Source organism: Cyclopterus lumpus, chromosome 1, assembly GCF_009769545.1.
Source record: "Cyclopterus lumpus isolate fCycLum1 chromosome 1, fCycLum1.pri, whole genome shotgun sequence".
Taxonomy (NCBI): domain Eukaryota; kingdom Metazoa; phylum Chordata; class Actinopteri; order Perciformes; family Cyclopteridae; genus Cyclopterus; species Cyclopterus lumpus.
In genome coordinates, this window is record NC_046966.1 from 14,090,787 (window position 1) to 14,106,798 (window position 16,012).

The window sequence follows — 16,012 nt, forward strand, 5'->3', positions numbered from 1 at the left end:
TATGATAGTGTCATAAGTGATTCGTGGTGGCCTTTGCAAAGTTTTAATTTATTGTTGGTGTACAGAAGCTAGAGCAAATGGTTGTGATTTTGCTTTGAGCAAACAGTAAGCTTAACTTGACTAAGTAGGGCAATATTATGAATGCAGAAGCAATTAACTATGGAATATGTAATATGTTTTAATTAGTGTTATTCATCTGTGTGGTGGTTTATCGTAAATCACTGCACCTGTACATATGGGTGGAGATGTATCTTCATACTCTGCTATTAAAAGAAACTGAGCACACCTGTCCTGGTTGACTATGGCACTTAAGTCTGTTTACAATAGACCAGCACTGTGTCTGCGCATGTCACTCAATGTCCACAATGTCAATCATTGAAATCAACATTATACAGTATGTCACTCTTTCAATAATTGGTCACTCAGCCAATCAGCTGCTTTACGCGACAGGAACTGTCAAGTGAATTCAACGCTCACAAATGTGAGGGCAGAGGTTGTCCACTTCCCTAAGGGGATTATCTGGATCTTGATATTGCATTATCTGAGTTTTGGAGCACCTGCTCTCAGCGGCATGCATGCAAAAAGCGAAACAATTGCAACATTACCCCAAAAGAAGCCAAGAAATAAAAACACAAAATCATTTTCTTTTTCACCAAGACCAAAGCAACCGATTGACAAACCGACTAAGAGAAAGCAGACTTAACTTTTATCTCAGGAATACCTGGAAGGAATTTCTTTAAATTGGGCACCAGATTGTGGTGTTCAAAGGACAAGGTCACTGTGAAACACATTTTCGGCCATTACTAAATCATGAATATGTTCATTTTGACAATTTAACACAAAAGTGACATTTTGACAAGCGTGGATGTAGACTGCAACTTGACCGGTTGGCAGAGGCATTAAATCACGTGGAGGTTTATTACTGTTCTATTTTCCTTGTCTATCATCATACATATGCTATAAGGCTTAATGGTCTTGACGATATGAATTTATATGAGAGAGATCAGCAGGCTTTGTACTGTTGACAGAGACTGGTCAGGTTACAGAACATTTTATTGTAGCGTAGGCTTTACTTCCAAATATTTCCAAAAAGGATAATAATCGCACTTCTACCCTGTCACTTTAAGACAATGTTCCTTTGAGCCAGTTGGAGTCATAGGGTTAGGGTTAGTGGTTTGTGGGTCTGAAGGAAGGCAATTTATTTCAGACCCAGTTCAGTGTGAGTGTGTCGATAAGTTCAGTGTTTCTGAGGAAAAAGAAGGAGAAGCCTGGAGAGTTGCAGGAGAGGGAACTTATCTTAATGGCCAAACGAAGGCAAGGAGGCCCACAGTTACATCCCAGCAGCGCCAAGCTGTAGCTGAACAAGAGTCTTTGCAAACCATGCTCCTGGGATCAGTACTCGTCTGGCTTGTCGTGCAACAAAAGTTTATGAAACCCAGATGGTTATTGGATCACTTGCTGCTTTGTTTAGTTTTGTAGACATCAACTATTTTCTTACACATTAGAGAAACTGAATAATGCGTCAGTATCTCCTCCATAAGCCACTCTTACTCCTCTCTGTTCTCCTCCATGCTGCTTCCCCAGCTCACAGGTGTTCCTCATTTATCTCCTCACTTTCCTCACATTATTTTTCTGTCAGGGTGGAAAAAGGACTGTTCTTCCTGTACTCCCTTTCTGCTACAGTAGCAGGGGATATATGATCCTATTTGGTTAATCCTCTTTGTTGTTGAAAACAATGTTGATAACAACCTGGTGGAACATGCACTGCATTGCAGTGCTGAGCAACAGTCATGCGGTTTGTAGATTTCATACATTTACACATACAGTTTCAATGAGCTCACACATTATTTTATTCATCATTCACACTTTTCACTATTGCAGTTTACTGGCACGTGCATCTTAATCGCTTTGAATAACTTCCTTTGATCTTAAACCACAGCATTAGTTGGAAATACAGGAATAGCTCTATGACTGAGATATTTGTTTGTGTCCTTTGATTATTCTATATTTCCTGTATCTATTATAGTACTTCCATCCTCTAACACACATCCTGTGAGCCAATAACAATATATCATTTACCGTAGGTTGCCTTTACAAACCCTTTACAGTACAGTAAACAGTTAGCTCATGACCTTGCGCTGACAACCCATTCCAGCTACGCCCCCAACCTTCTTTGAAGGAGGACTTTGCACTTCATAGCTGAGTGTTCCTGCCGGTGAGGTATGTGTGTTTACTTTACTGTGATTAGTGAATTATTAAGGCAAACTCCCATCTCATCTAATGTTTCTGTGTTGGCGAGAGCCTTTGTTCGTTTTTGCAATAGGCTGTGAATTGACTGCAATCAGCAAACAAATCTGGCTTTGCTCATTGATAAAATGAAGCAGAGGTTTATGATGTGATAAGATATTGAATGAGCTGGTGACAGCAAACACACCTGAGAAAGCCACCAAGAGTGTGTATGGAATGGACATATGTGTGACTCACATTGACTAATGTTGTTTTAGTTTGTGAGACCCTGTGTTTCAACTCTCAACCATTGGGTGTTTGTGCCGACACTCAGCGAGTCCCGTGTTGCCCTGCATCATAGAAGTCTTGTCTGACAGGTTTACCTAGACACACACACACATATTTTGACACAACAATTGGGCGTGGAAAGCCTGGCCCTTTTATAGTTCTCCAATGCGTTTCCAGTCAGACTACTGTTCTGTGTGCTTCCAGGGATGAGTCAGTGATAAGTGTCTTCGCAGCTACAGGTGTGTGCTCGCTCCGATTGCTCCAGTCGTACATCCATCTCTCTTTCCAACACGCATAACACCCTCAGGATGGCAGGGGAGTGTTTTCCTGAGAGTCCAAAACTCGGAGAGATGGGAGAGGAGGCTTTGTGGGAACTGATAAACGACAACCGCCACCGGATCTCCTTGGGTGTACGGCCAGGCATCTTGATCCCGTACCTGAGGCAGGCCAGGGTGCTCACCGAGATGGACGAGGATGAGATCCTCTCCTGCCACAACCTCACCAACCGCAGCATGAGAACCAGTGAGATTTCTGACTTTGATTTGTTGAGTATATAGCCAAGAGAAAGAGGAAATTACAGCCACACTGCGGTACTAAAAACTAATATGTAAAACCAACATGTTATGCTACTTTAAAGAGCTTGAGAGTGTATTGGCCTGCTATATATTTGTTTTTAGTACTATATATTTTATTTTATTTCTGTAAATATTTTGTTTAGTGGATGTAATTATTGTCCGCTTCTCTGAAAATGAAATGCTTTTCCTTCTCAAATACCAAATAACCTTTCCAGAGGAATTCTTTGGTTGACAACATTACACATCTTCCATTCACAGGCTATATGCTAGATCTGCTGAGGACCCAGGCGAGGAATGGTGCTGTGGCCTTGCTGGAGAGTCTGATGATCCACTACCCCACCCTGTACACCCAAGTCACTGGATGCAAACCCAGCACTGAGCCTTCAAGATTCAGTGGTCAGTGCCTTTAATAAGGTATTCTAAGTGAATAATTGTCTGTTTGTGTCACTTGCTTGATGTCTAACTTTCATTACTTTCCTTGCAGGCCTAATAAAGTACTCAGAGCTGACAGAGTATCTGGTCAGAGCAGTAACAGGGATGCAGAAGGAGCTCCAGGAGGCGCGTTGCGAAGCTAGCAGAAAGAGTGCGCGCTGTGCTTCCCTGGAGTTGGAGATTAGGGAGATAATGGATCTGGCGGATAAGTCCAATTGTCTTCAGTCTGAAAATGAACACATGCAGAGACACGTGTGTTCTTTGCAACATGAAGTCACCAAGCTAAAGGATGAGAAGTGTGACTTGTATATGCGCTACACAGCAGCCATCGAGGAGAAATCCGCTGTGAGCATGCGTCTCCATGACCTCAACCTGCAGGTCAGTGATCCTTCTCACTCAAAAGCTCAGGAATACATAGAATGAGTGTCACTTTCCTGAAACACAAAGCTGTGATCTAAAGGGCTTAAAGAACTGAAATGTGAGCATCGTCGCTTGATGTCAAATTAGAAGCGTATGCTACTGTTAACAGTTGTATAATGTGTTTTGGGTCTCTGGGGGAGTTTTGCCTGAGAAAGTGACATAAAGCCATTAATTTACCATATTCAAACCACTTAAGTAAAATCAATATCTTATTCTTTCAGGTTTTTGGCAGGCTAGGCACTTTTTCTAGCTGTTTTGAACCTATAAACAAGTCTGGGTTTACTAATCAAACAGCCGGTTTGAACCATCTCTGACTGGGCAGATACAATCATAGTTGAGGATAATGGGGTGGCACCTGATGTGGCCAATGTCAGGTCACAACCCGGATTTTGATAAGCAATTATCAAAATTAAAAGTACTTGATCAAGCAGAGATAAGTTAAATACCTTTGGGTTGTGGGACTGTTGATGAGACAATATATAAGTTTTAGTCCATTATTTTGGGTTCTGGTCACAACATTTTTTTATATTTTTAAACTGATAAAAACTAGTGGATAGTTTAAATAATCATAGTTGCAGCCCGATCAACATTGTTCTTGTGTTGTGGCAGATCTATCAGCTCCAGACTGAGCTGCAGAAGGCAATAACGGAGAATGAGTTCCAAAAGCGACGCTCGCTCAGGTGTGCCGATTCTGCTGAGTATCCGCAGCTGCAAGAAGAAGTCAGGAGTCTGCGCTGCCAGCTGGTGAAGGCGGAAAAACTGGACCCAGTGAGAATAATCACTTAATCGTGGTATTCACTGATAGTAACAGCTCTAACGCATAATCACATTTAGATAGTGAAAGAGTCAGTAGCCAGTTGTGTCTTCCTGTTTGTATCTGATGTTGCTGTCACTGTTTCGGCCAGGCTCGTCAGGACATCCTGGCCCAGGACCTCGCTGAGGCCATAGGCAGCCAGGTGGAGCTCGCAGTGCAGCTCAGGTGTTACAGAGAGGAGAATGAACAGCTGCTGAGAGAGAAGCAAGCGGTATGTGTGTGTGTGTGCGTGTGTCTGTTTGTGTGTGTGTGTGTGTGTGTGTGTGTGTGTGTGTGTGTGTGTGTGTGTGTGTGTGTGTGTGTGGGGCGGGGCGGGGGGGGAATGAAAAGGGACATTTTGTTTAACCCTCTGCTACAAATAATGTACACAGGTCTTTAGACAGAGGATAACCTCTAATTAAATAATATTGTCGGAGTCTGTCACATTTATGTGTGCTTGGTATTTTTTTTTTTTAAGGAAATAAACAGTTATACATTAAAATGTGAATAGAAATGATAAAAAGGTAATAGGCACCATTATCTATTTCAGACAACACAGACGTTTCCGTGTACATCTATTATATATCCCGATAACATATGAGGCCACATTTGTGTAACGTGTGTATTTTGCGTTTAGCTCCTGGATCAAAATGAGGGCCTGAGCCTGCAGGTGCAGCAGCTGACCCTGGACTGTAACATGCACCAGCAGAAGAGCACTGTGATCCAGAACCAGATGAAAGAGCTGCAGGCAGAGAGAGACCAAGTAAGAAGCAATCTCGCCACTCAAACCTCCCTGTCTTCCGCAAAACATTAATTCAGTTTTCCAGACAGCATTTTCTATTTACGCTTATATTTTTATGGCTTGTTTGTATCTGATCTTCCATCACATCATGTGTTTTGTTTTTCCTGTTGAAATGTCAAGCAGTCAGGTGTCAACAGTGTTGTTGTGGAGAGTGTCACAATGCAACCAGTTCTCTTGGCTCTGTGTAGTGTAGTTATTTATGTCCCTTCTGAGACATTAATTAAGCTCTCCTTTACTCAAATCATTAGTCGTCCTGTCATTAAACAGAATTGAAGGAAAAGTAAACAACATTTACACTGACAAACGTAGTGATTTGCTACATTTCCCAATGCTGCAATGATTCAAGCTGGTTTCGTACCTGTCTTCTAAACATCGTTGAGGCTTTTCCTCTGAGAGGAAGGACATTAACAATCCACCCACACACACTCTGAAAGCTGTCAGGTGGCCACACAGCTGCCAGCTGCTCCACTGGAGCTGTGCAGTAACCAACAACAGCAAGTTTCTTCACCTAGATGAGATGGTTAAAATGATGGTATTCTTTTTAGGATGGAGGCTTTTTACCTATGTACACTCAATGTTTGATTTGCAACCTTTCTTCTGATTGAGTGAGTTCAAACTATAAACGACAATTCCAATTTTACCAATAGGTTACGCATATTTGCAATGGCTGTAGATCTGGTACTTTTTCGTATATATGTATATATAACTAGACACATCTTTTACTACTTTTTTACCAAATGATCACCTTGTAATTTCAAGTTCTGTCACATTAAAGCACCAGTTTGTAGGATTTAGGGGGCTCCATGAGCTGAAATGGAATATAATATTCATAACTATATTTGTATTAGTGTTTAATCACCTGAAACTAAGAGTCTTTGTGTTTTCATTACCTTTAGAATTAGCTGTTTATGTCATGTTGCACCGCCATGTTTCTACATCAGCCCAGAACAGACAAAACTAAACACCGGCTCTTGTGAGGTCATTTTGCATTTTTCCGTCACCTCAAGGCCACCGTAGTTCTTTGATACTCTTGGGAAAGGGAGGGTTGATCGGAGGGGTGTTTAGTTGGTTGCAATCTGCAACCTCACCACTAAATGTGTACACACTGCTCCTTTAACATTATATTTTAGATTTGATTTTCTACTTTCTACTGTGATTGCCATCTTATGTGATTATTCTGTTTGTTGGCCAGCAGGTAATCCGATATGATTCCCGCCTCTATAAAAGAAATGCCTGTTTTTCTCTTACACACAAACTTTTTATTTTGAGCATAGTGGACAGACCTTCTTTGTGCTCTGCAGATAAGTACTTTTTGTCTTGCACCTGAGTGTTTTAGCACACACTTGATCCCTTGTGAATAACCAACTAAAACAAGACAGTGAGAGGTGTACATGGTTGCTCCTTCATGGTTTCTATGTTCCTGAGTTTTTGTCTTCCCAAGAATCTGTGAAACAATAGAAACAGACCAGCCACAGAAGCCACATTGACAACTTCCTGCATATCACACACCTTTGTGGCAGGGAAGCTGGCACATACATTCATTCTTCTTCATGAGACATATGCATACCCACGTTTTGAGTTACAGGTGGTGCGTGTCGAGTGAAGCCTTTGTGGTTATCATGACCTTGTGATTTCTACATGAGGCATAAACTCTGCCTGATTGTGTTTATCTGCGTGAATGAGAAACAAGGCGTGAGACTGCATTGTTCTTTTTGTGTAAAAAAAAAGAAGATGTGTAAAGTAAATATGAATGATTTCCATGTTTTTAGGCGTACCTGTCCAGAGACGAGGCCCAGACCATGATCGCCCGCATCTTGGCTGAGAAAGACACCCTCAGGTGTCAGCTGGTTGAGCTCCAAGAGCGCGTCTTCAGCGTGCAAGCCAAACGCAGCTCCAGAGAACTACAACGGCAGAGTTGTGATGGGGTGAGTCACACAAGCAAATATCAGCATACACATGAACACAACACGTACAGAAATAATAGTGATATTTTGTGTTTTTGTCAAAGGAGTTGGAGGTGGACTGGGAGAGCCTGAGATCCAACTTTGAAGAACCCCCAGTATCCCCACCCAGAGTCTCCGATAGACGAAGACTTTGCCGCATGGATGCAATCAATCCAATGTCAATGCTCAGTTCCTTCAATTCAGTGGTAGGTGTGCGTGTGAGTGTGTGTGTGTGTGTGTGTGTGTGTGTGTGTGTGTGTGTGTGTGTGTGTGTGTGTCTGTCTGTCTGTCTATTTATTTTATATGGACTGGGTATTGAAGAATTCTTTTTGATCAATGACCGAGTATGAAATATTTATCTTTTGTTTAATTATTTAGTTAAAGTTCTTGTACATGTGCATTTGTAAAGAGCATGGGTGGCAATAGTGCATATTTTCGTATATGGTAAGTCTGATATATCTTAGTCCTCTGTGCCAGAGATCTCCATTGTTTCCACACTGTTGCACATGTTCCTCCATTATGATGATCATCTGAACTGTAATTTATGATGAATTACAATAGTTCCTCAACAAGTACACTATTTACTCCTATTTGAGTAATTGCTACAATGCAGCTGTTTTACCAAATATAATTAGTCTTTTTCAAACTATATATTATGACACCTTTTTAAAGATTAATATTTGCAGTAGGAACCAATGGGCTTGTGGCTGAGTGCGACAGGGTATGAAGGTTCAAAAGAGTATAAATTTGTGGTTGGTCTATTTGTGAGATTTGTTGAGAAAAAAGAAAAATATGGAATCCAGCTTTTTTCTTTTAACGGGATATTAATCTGTAGTATGTTAGACATATTTTGCAAAATGAAGAAAAAGAGAAAAAAGAAGGTTAGAATTTTTTTTTAACAAAATAATGTTGGTTGGTTTTCTTAAATAATATCCAAGCCTAGATTTTCTATCTGCTTTTGACATTCAGTATTTTTATGACTCATTTTACTTGATTTTGATATAGTGAAGAATTCATATTTGTGTGTAGATATTCCATGTGTCTCAATCTGCGTGTATGTGTACAGTGTGCAGATGCAAGTATCCGATCCCGTGATGTGGAGCCCCCCAGTCCAGAGTCTCTCCGCAGAAGGGAGAAAGCTCTGTATGCAGACCGTAGGTGTGTTTCCTTGTCCACCCACACTAGATGTTATTGTGAGTTATGTTCATGCTTTTCACGTCTTCAGTGCCAACTGTTGAGGCTGTTAGCGGAACACTGACCAGGGAGGGTGACTTTTATTGACCTCTGCATTCCTTTCTGTTAACGAGAAGGCATTCAGCTTCGAGTGGATTATCAATTAACAGGAATAAGAGGGGTTTAACTAGGAGATTATCATATCAGGAAAGATATGTGATCAATAATCACAGAAAACAAATGCAGCAGGGTGTTGGTTGCACAGGGGAGAGCACACTGTGGATAGACATTATTATCTTTGACCAGAGGCACATTTCTCAATTATTCTATTTCTGCTCATAGGAACTTTGATATTTCTGTGTTCAAAGTGCTGCCGAAAGATTGAGTTTTGTCATCATGAGGCTTTAAATATCCCTAATAATTTATACCAATCCATTAACACAGTATCTGGGTTGAGGCATGTCACATAAATATCTCACATTAGCATTAAAGTAAGCTCAGTATGCAGTACATAAGTCAGCAGTATCAGTGTAAGTGTACATGTTTGTATGTGAAAGAAAGTAACAGACAGAGAAATCTGATAGTGGTGTTCATGTCGTGTTTGTCTTTTTTTTCTCTTGCAGCTTGGAATCAATGGAGAATGAATTTCTGTTGGAGGACTTTGTGTTCATCCCCTGTGGTGTGTATGGAAGAGATATGTTAGTGCCTGTGTGTTTGGGTGGAGGGGTTGGTGGTTTGCTGCAGTTTGCCTGTACTTCCATTAGCTATTGTTCAACGGTGAACCTTTGCCAGGGCTGTAAGGTGACACATTAACTCACAACCCTGATGCCAAATCATAAAACAGCCTCTCTTTTGTTTAGTGGAGGGTGAAGACGAGCACAAGCCCAGGCTTTCCTCTTCCGATGATTCCAGCATTGATGGGTGAGACAATCCACAACACAGCTATAAATATGAGACCTGACTAAGCCTTTGTTTGTAGAAAGAACGGCAAGACCTTGCATACCGTTATTTTATTCTCAGTGGGACTGTAATTTATTAATTGAACACTATGCTGTATTGAAGAAGACTTGAAACTAGCGATCGAGACCATATACTTATGTTAACAATGTTTACTGAGGTAATAAATCATCTGCAAAGTAGAGACATTTTCATATAGACTTCCATACAATAAGGGGCAAATTCACACACCACATGTATAAGTTCAAACTCATCTATTGTGAGATGCAGTCACTGACAGGATGTAATGAATTCACATGACAAATAAGTGACTAAAGCTCCCCTACATGTGGGTTTTGAAAATACTTGATTTTGATAATAAAGTTACTCTGCTGTGCCTCGTGTATAATTGCTCACAGTGCAAAACGTATCAAAGACACACATCTTATTTCTGCTGCGGTGGGATTTCAAAGGTCTCAAAAGACTCACGTAGAATATAATAATTATTTTCCCCATTTATGATTGAACAATATTTGAAAAGAGAGAAGTTAGATTAACCTAATATGCAGACCACACTGATCAAGCTGTATATACTGTATAGTGTGAAAAGAGTTCCTTTGTTCTCAGTGAGAAGCAACATTTTTCCATTTTTAGTCAAAATGTTTGATCAAACGTTCCATCCTTTCCTCCTCCCTTCATTTCTCTCTCCCCAGCATGTCAAGAACCTCAGTCCCTTCATTCCTGATGCGCTCTCGTCAGAAAGCAATTCGTGTCAGCGGCCGTGTCCTCAGCATCTCCCTCCAGGGGGAGGCATTACTCACACAGCTGGCAGTGGTGGGAGGCAATAAGACCGGAGTGTTTGTGCACCAGGTGACAGAAGGGACCGCTGCCCATACTGTCGGCATCAGCCCCGGGGCACAGATAGTGGAGGTGGGTTGAATGTGTTTCTGAACACTAACTCTAATCCTTCTCCCTACTGTGAAGGCGTTTCTCATAATATTGTTGGCCTGCAGGTGGAGTACGAGCAGAACCAGAAGGCTCTGAGAATGGTGCTTGAAGATTCCACTTTAGAGGAAGCTATGTGGGCTCTTGGCCAGGTCACAGGCCTCTGCCACCTCTCCCTCCGGCCCAGGCAAGATGGTATGACCCACAGCATGTGCATTAATCTCCATTCTTGAAGCCAAAATAGTACTTTTTCATCATAAAATAATCAATATCAGACTACATTTCCCATGACTTCACATGACCCAAGGTTTTCTTCAAACAACGTCATGTTATCCTAAATAAGCACAATTGTCATTTGGCATTGTGACAATTAGTGCTCATGCTGTGGTTTTGCTGTGAAATTACATAATAAAAACAGCAACAAAAGAATGCATTTCTTCACTTTGAATTTTCAATAAGAAAATTAACTTTGGCACAAACACACACCAACATTTAAACACATACACACATGCGAGAGCACAATGATAAGGCATGACTGTTTTAAAACAAATCCCAGTGACTGTATCTTGGGATCAGCTGGAAATAAAAGTCTATGGCTTCAGATGTTATGAGGCCTTCAGGAAGGAGATGAGGCAACACATGTAACTGTGACTTGTTGAAATAGCAACCGGATATATTGTATATGTATGTGTCTTTGTTTCGGCATCATAATAATCATAATAAGGCATTCCCTTATATCAGGCTTTCAATCCAGATCCATGGCTTCAAAGTTATTGTATTTTTCACCAGATTGAGACATTTTCTCTTGTTTGCCCTTCTTTTATAGTTCCCTTGGTTTCCACTGGGGTTATTGTTGCTGTATTATGGAGCACTCCAGTGTCTGATGCAATGCATCAAAATCAATATTATTGCTAATCATTGACATATCCCAGACTTTTAAAATAACTATTACTACTATATATGTTTTTGTGTTGCTTGGATTCAACCAATACAGGAGCATAAGAAGGTCACAGCATGGTAAATTGTTAAACCAGTGGAGCTCAAATCACAACACGATTACATAATAAGTATATAATGTATACAAATATGTGGCTTTCGTGTCTTCCTCTGACTGTTCAGACTATGACGCGCTGCTGCAGCAGCTGCAGAGCAGGGAGACTTCATCCGGAGACTCCTTCTACGTACGCGTCAACTTGACTCTCCCTGCTGGCCCCAACTGGACCCTGGCTCTGTCCTGCAACGACATCCTTCATGTCACCAACACGCGACCCGCTGGCACTGAGGACTCCTGGCACGCCAGCCAAGTTCACCCCTGTCAGCTACTGGACCTCAAGAGTGGAAGCGTACCCAACTATTATAGGTCGGTACGCTGATGTGGAATATAGGAATGAGGGATGCGCTGTCAAATCAGTTTATTGTCTGTCAACATACAGGAGGGAGATAGTCAGAATACTTCCCACTCACAGTGCTTCCAACAATACATTTTGATTTTCTTATGGCACAGGGCACAGCGACTTCTGATTAGAGCAATTGAAGACATGAGCTTTCAAACAAAGAAATCTCTAAAGGTAAGAATTATCTAAAATAATGCCACCCAGCGTTCCCATCAAAGATTTCCCAGTGTGCTTACTTTTGGGAACATTCCTCTCACTCACCAGGTTTGGCGTATGGTGTCTCCAAATAAGCAGAAGGCAGTGAGGATTGTTGGCACCAGGCACCAAGGCAGGAACCCACTGTGGGTCAGTGTGGAGAATGAAAAAACCAAGAGCGTAGAATCAGGTAAAATAGCCTGCAGCAAAGACACTGAAGTCCAATATCTTGCTTTACTGCTTCTTGAATCTGCTGTTTGCTGAACATTTGCAAAATGTTTTTTTAATGAAAACATTTAACCTTCTTCATATTCTTTTTCGTATATAGGTGGTACATCTGCACCCAAAAGTTGTCTGACCCTCATGCCCTACAGCCTGGTCACTCCACACTTCCCACTCGTCTGCAGGCCTGTCCTGCTGCTGCCCACCATCCTGGGACACATCCTGAACAAGAAGATGGCCGACTGGCAGGGTTTCCAGCTCTGTGAGCCTGGTAAGAAATGCAGTGTTGTTGTAGGCCGAAAACCTGCATTTATAATTTGGAATCTTTTGTCATTGAAGCTTTTAGATACAGAGGAGGGAAGCACTTTCCTGTTCTGACAGATATGTCTCTTTGATCTGTTACTGCAAACCCGGAAGGAAATACACTTTGTGAATACATAATAATGGCTATAAAGCCAGTAAATGTTTACCAGTATTCCCTGCAATGATAAGGTGAAATAAAAATGTAATGATCTTTGTTGGCGAACAAAAAGACACTACATGCAGAAGAAAATTATGGTTTCAGATAATGCACAAAATTAATTAAAGATAATGGCACGACTAAAGGTAAAGATGCCATGTCTTCATGTAAAGTTTTAAATGTATTAATGAAACTATACATCATTATATCATGATCTTATCATATGACATATAACATTACTTCATGCCTTAACTTCATGACCCCCCCTCCCTTCCTCCCCATCTGCTCTACAGAGGTGCTGAGCTTCAGCGAGCATGCAGCCCAGCAGCAGAGGTCCGAGATCCTGGAGGAGTGTGAGCAGGAGAGAAGCTGCTGCTACACCCTGCAGAGCGTCGAGAAAGTCATGAAGAAGGTCAGAACTTCTATCTAACTTATATAGTTTCATTCAAGGTTGGTAACTCAAAAAAGTGGTGATACAAATCAGCAGTGGTTTTAGAGGAACAAACTAAAGGGTTAAGAAAATCAATGAATATGTGTTAGTTATTATAAGGACCATAGTTTTTTTCAGTGAAAGTCAAAAATGATATTATTAATGTATAATTTGACGCAGAAATGTAGTCTTTTAAGGACATCAGAGAAACTTCAGTGAGCCACTATTCCTCTCATCCTACAGGGGATTCATTGTGTGCTGCCGTTGGGGCTGGACTGTGTGCGTCGGCTGCACCGGGCCAAGATCTTCCCCATCATCATCTTCATTGGCCAGTCTGCACGTAGTGCACGGAAACTGAAGTAAACCATCCTTCTTATTCTTGTTCTTCTTCTTGTTCATGCAAATGCTGACAGAGCTCCCCTTTTTGCTCATGACTCTTATTTCACATTCAGATGATCACAATAAGTACAAAAATGTTTCCTTGGGTAAAACTTGATGACCTCACTAACATCAGCCATATGTATGATATCAGGATCCTCCAGTAGCTATATTGTAATTTATTTCAATAGGCTTAAACCTCTTGTAACCAGCTTTTTTTTCTTCTTCTACTGAAGCAATAATAACCTTGTGTTCAATGTTGACGTTTTACAGAACAAAATCGTAGCTGTCAAGAAATATATTCATATGATGTCACATTGTCTCCATTTGGACAGTCATAAAAATCTACGACCGGACCACCAACAAATGACAACAACAACAAATAGACAGGAAATCATCTTGATCTCATCTTTGTGTATTGCGTTCCTTCCTCCTCCTCCCAGGTCAAAGCTGCAGCGCCACAGCCAGTCGGAGGAGCAGCTGTTGGTGTGTTCGAGGAGCGAGGAGCCGCTGCTGGACAAGCTGCCCTGTCTGTATCACAGCGTGGCTCCAGACTCCTGGTGTGACCAGACCTCCCTGCTGACCAACCTGCGCACCATCATCTGGGAGGAGCAGAAGAAGATTGTCTGGGTGGAGCCCGACCTGTGGTAGAGCGGAGGATAGAGCAGGAAGGAGACGCATGCAATATTAAAATAATAACAACAACAGTAGAAAGGGCTTTTTCATAACATGATCTAGAGAATAAATGTAACTTTACAAATAATGTTTTTGTAAACATGAGTATGTATCTATGATACTTATAAGTAACTGGGTGATAGGACTCTTATAAAGTGCTATATATTGTATTTTTGTTTGTTTGATGCTGTAGCATTATTTACTGTAACCTGACATGAAAACATGTTCTTCTCTGTTGCCTCCCTTTTTAAAGCATTTGTTTAAAGCAAACACTGATGTGAGATATCCGCTAAAAACACATGTATTTATTGTTAAAACATGCTGTTATGACTTGTCTGTACTTTATATCTACAATTTGTTGTAGATCATTTCCCACTATGAAGGATTTTCTTTTAAAGCTCTGGATCTGTCGTCTCTTGTGCTTAATCAGAATACTTCTATTTATTTTATTTAGTATGAAACAGGATTCTTATGAGGATGGTCAAACTGTTGTTCTTGCACATCAGTTTGCATCCGTTTGCAATTCAAACAATAAAATCACAACAGAGATAAACACAGTGCAGGAAGAGACAAAAAGCCAACTGGGCTTATTTGAAGCCTCCACCTATAATATTTAAAATTTTACAAAATTACAAACATAAAATGAAAAATGCACAACTAAAGAAAGAAAGAAAGAAAATAAAGAAAAATAATGTAATTATATCAAGTCTGTGTATGCATATGTGTGTATGTGAAAGTGGATTCTACCCTGTCCTGTGGCATTTCCTAAGCAATGGGAATGTCCCCATGAGTGAAACAGCTAAACATTTTGATATAACAGCTAAAACAACATATGAACACTAATCCATAAAAAAACTCTTACAAAACAGTAATTCGACTTTCTTTTAGGCAATTTTTGATTTTATAGAATGACATTTCTGGGAAAAATCATTCCATAATTTGGTTCCCCCGAAATCTAATAGAAAAGTGACCTCTGCTAGTCAGTAATTTCCGAGGATGAAGATGTGAAGATTGGCTAGTTGAGTAAGAATGAATCTGTGAATTAACTTTGTAATGTAACTCAACTGCAGGGCTTTTGATTATAGTCAGTTGAGAGTGTAGAGATCTGAAGCCGCATTTGTTATGGCGCGGCCAAACGTCAGGTTATTGACATCCCTCTGACTTTCTGTCGTTTTGTTGACAGATTATGTAACGGTTTGTTTTATTTATTGTATTACGTGTCTCATTGTACACATAAAACAAATTTTATGTATTTTCATTTAAATGTTAATATTAAGATAGACGCGGGCTCGTGCTCGAAATTCGCGCAATACCTGTGGAGGCGCCGCTGCTGTCTCGCGAGTTTAAGTGACATATCTCATTTCTCGGTTCAAGGCCATTTCCATTGTATCTAGACCGGGGTTTGGTTTGTTCATTGACAATATTATTGAGTTCAGACAAACACTGTGACATTTGGGGAGCGGGGCCACCTGGCTGGAGCAGAGATTGGCAGATAAAAGGTATCTTTGCTGGTTTGTTTGTTCTGTAAACTGGCGGAACGTGTGAATTTAAGGAGGGGATGTTTTCCCTCCGACACTTTAGTTTAGCCTCCAGCTCTCCGGGTGATTGACAGTTTGTCCTCCGGCCTCGTCAGCAAACATAGCACACGACGTCATGTCCATGTGTGGAACTGATAAATCACTACAGGCTCACACTCAGTTGGCTCAAGCTTATATCAACGTTGAA

At 40.9% G+C, this 16,012-nt stretch overlaps 1 protein-coding gene across 2 annotated transcripts; it reads left to right on the top strand.

The window, feature by feature from the left end:
• Positions 1–2,662: 2,662 nt before the first annotated feature.
• Positions 2,663–14,882, top strand: card14 (caspase recruitment domain family, member 14). 2 transcript variants are annotated; one of them, XM_034557214.1, is made up of 20 exons: positions 2,663–3,036; positions 3,348–3,485; positions 3,574–3,899; positions 4,551–4,709; positions 4,847–4,966; positions 5,372–5,497; positions 7,306–7,461; positions 7,545–7,685; positions 8,546–8,637; positions 9,276–9,331; positions 9,513–9,573; positions 10,302–10,518; positions 10,602–10,728; positions 11,653–11,893; positions 12,038–12,101; positions 12,192–12,312; positions 12,451–12,615; positions 13,098–13,216; positions 13,478–13,593; positions 14,056–14,882. In XM_034557214.1, exons 1-20 carry the CDS (start codon positions 2,823–2,825, stop codon positions 14,261–14,263), a joined length of 2,967 nt encoding a protein of 988 aa, XP_034413105.1. In that variant the 5' UTR covers positions 2,663–2,822; the 3' UTR covers positions 14,264–14,882. The 2 variants fall into 2 exon arrangements, with proteins under 2 accessions (XP_034413105.1, XP_034413836.1); XM_034557945.1 differs by lacking the exon at positions 2,663–3,036 and having other exon boundaries at positions 3,418–3,503.
• The last annotated feature ends 1,130 nt before the right edge of the window (positions 14,883–16,012 follow it).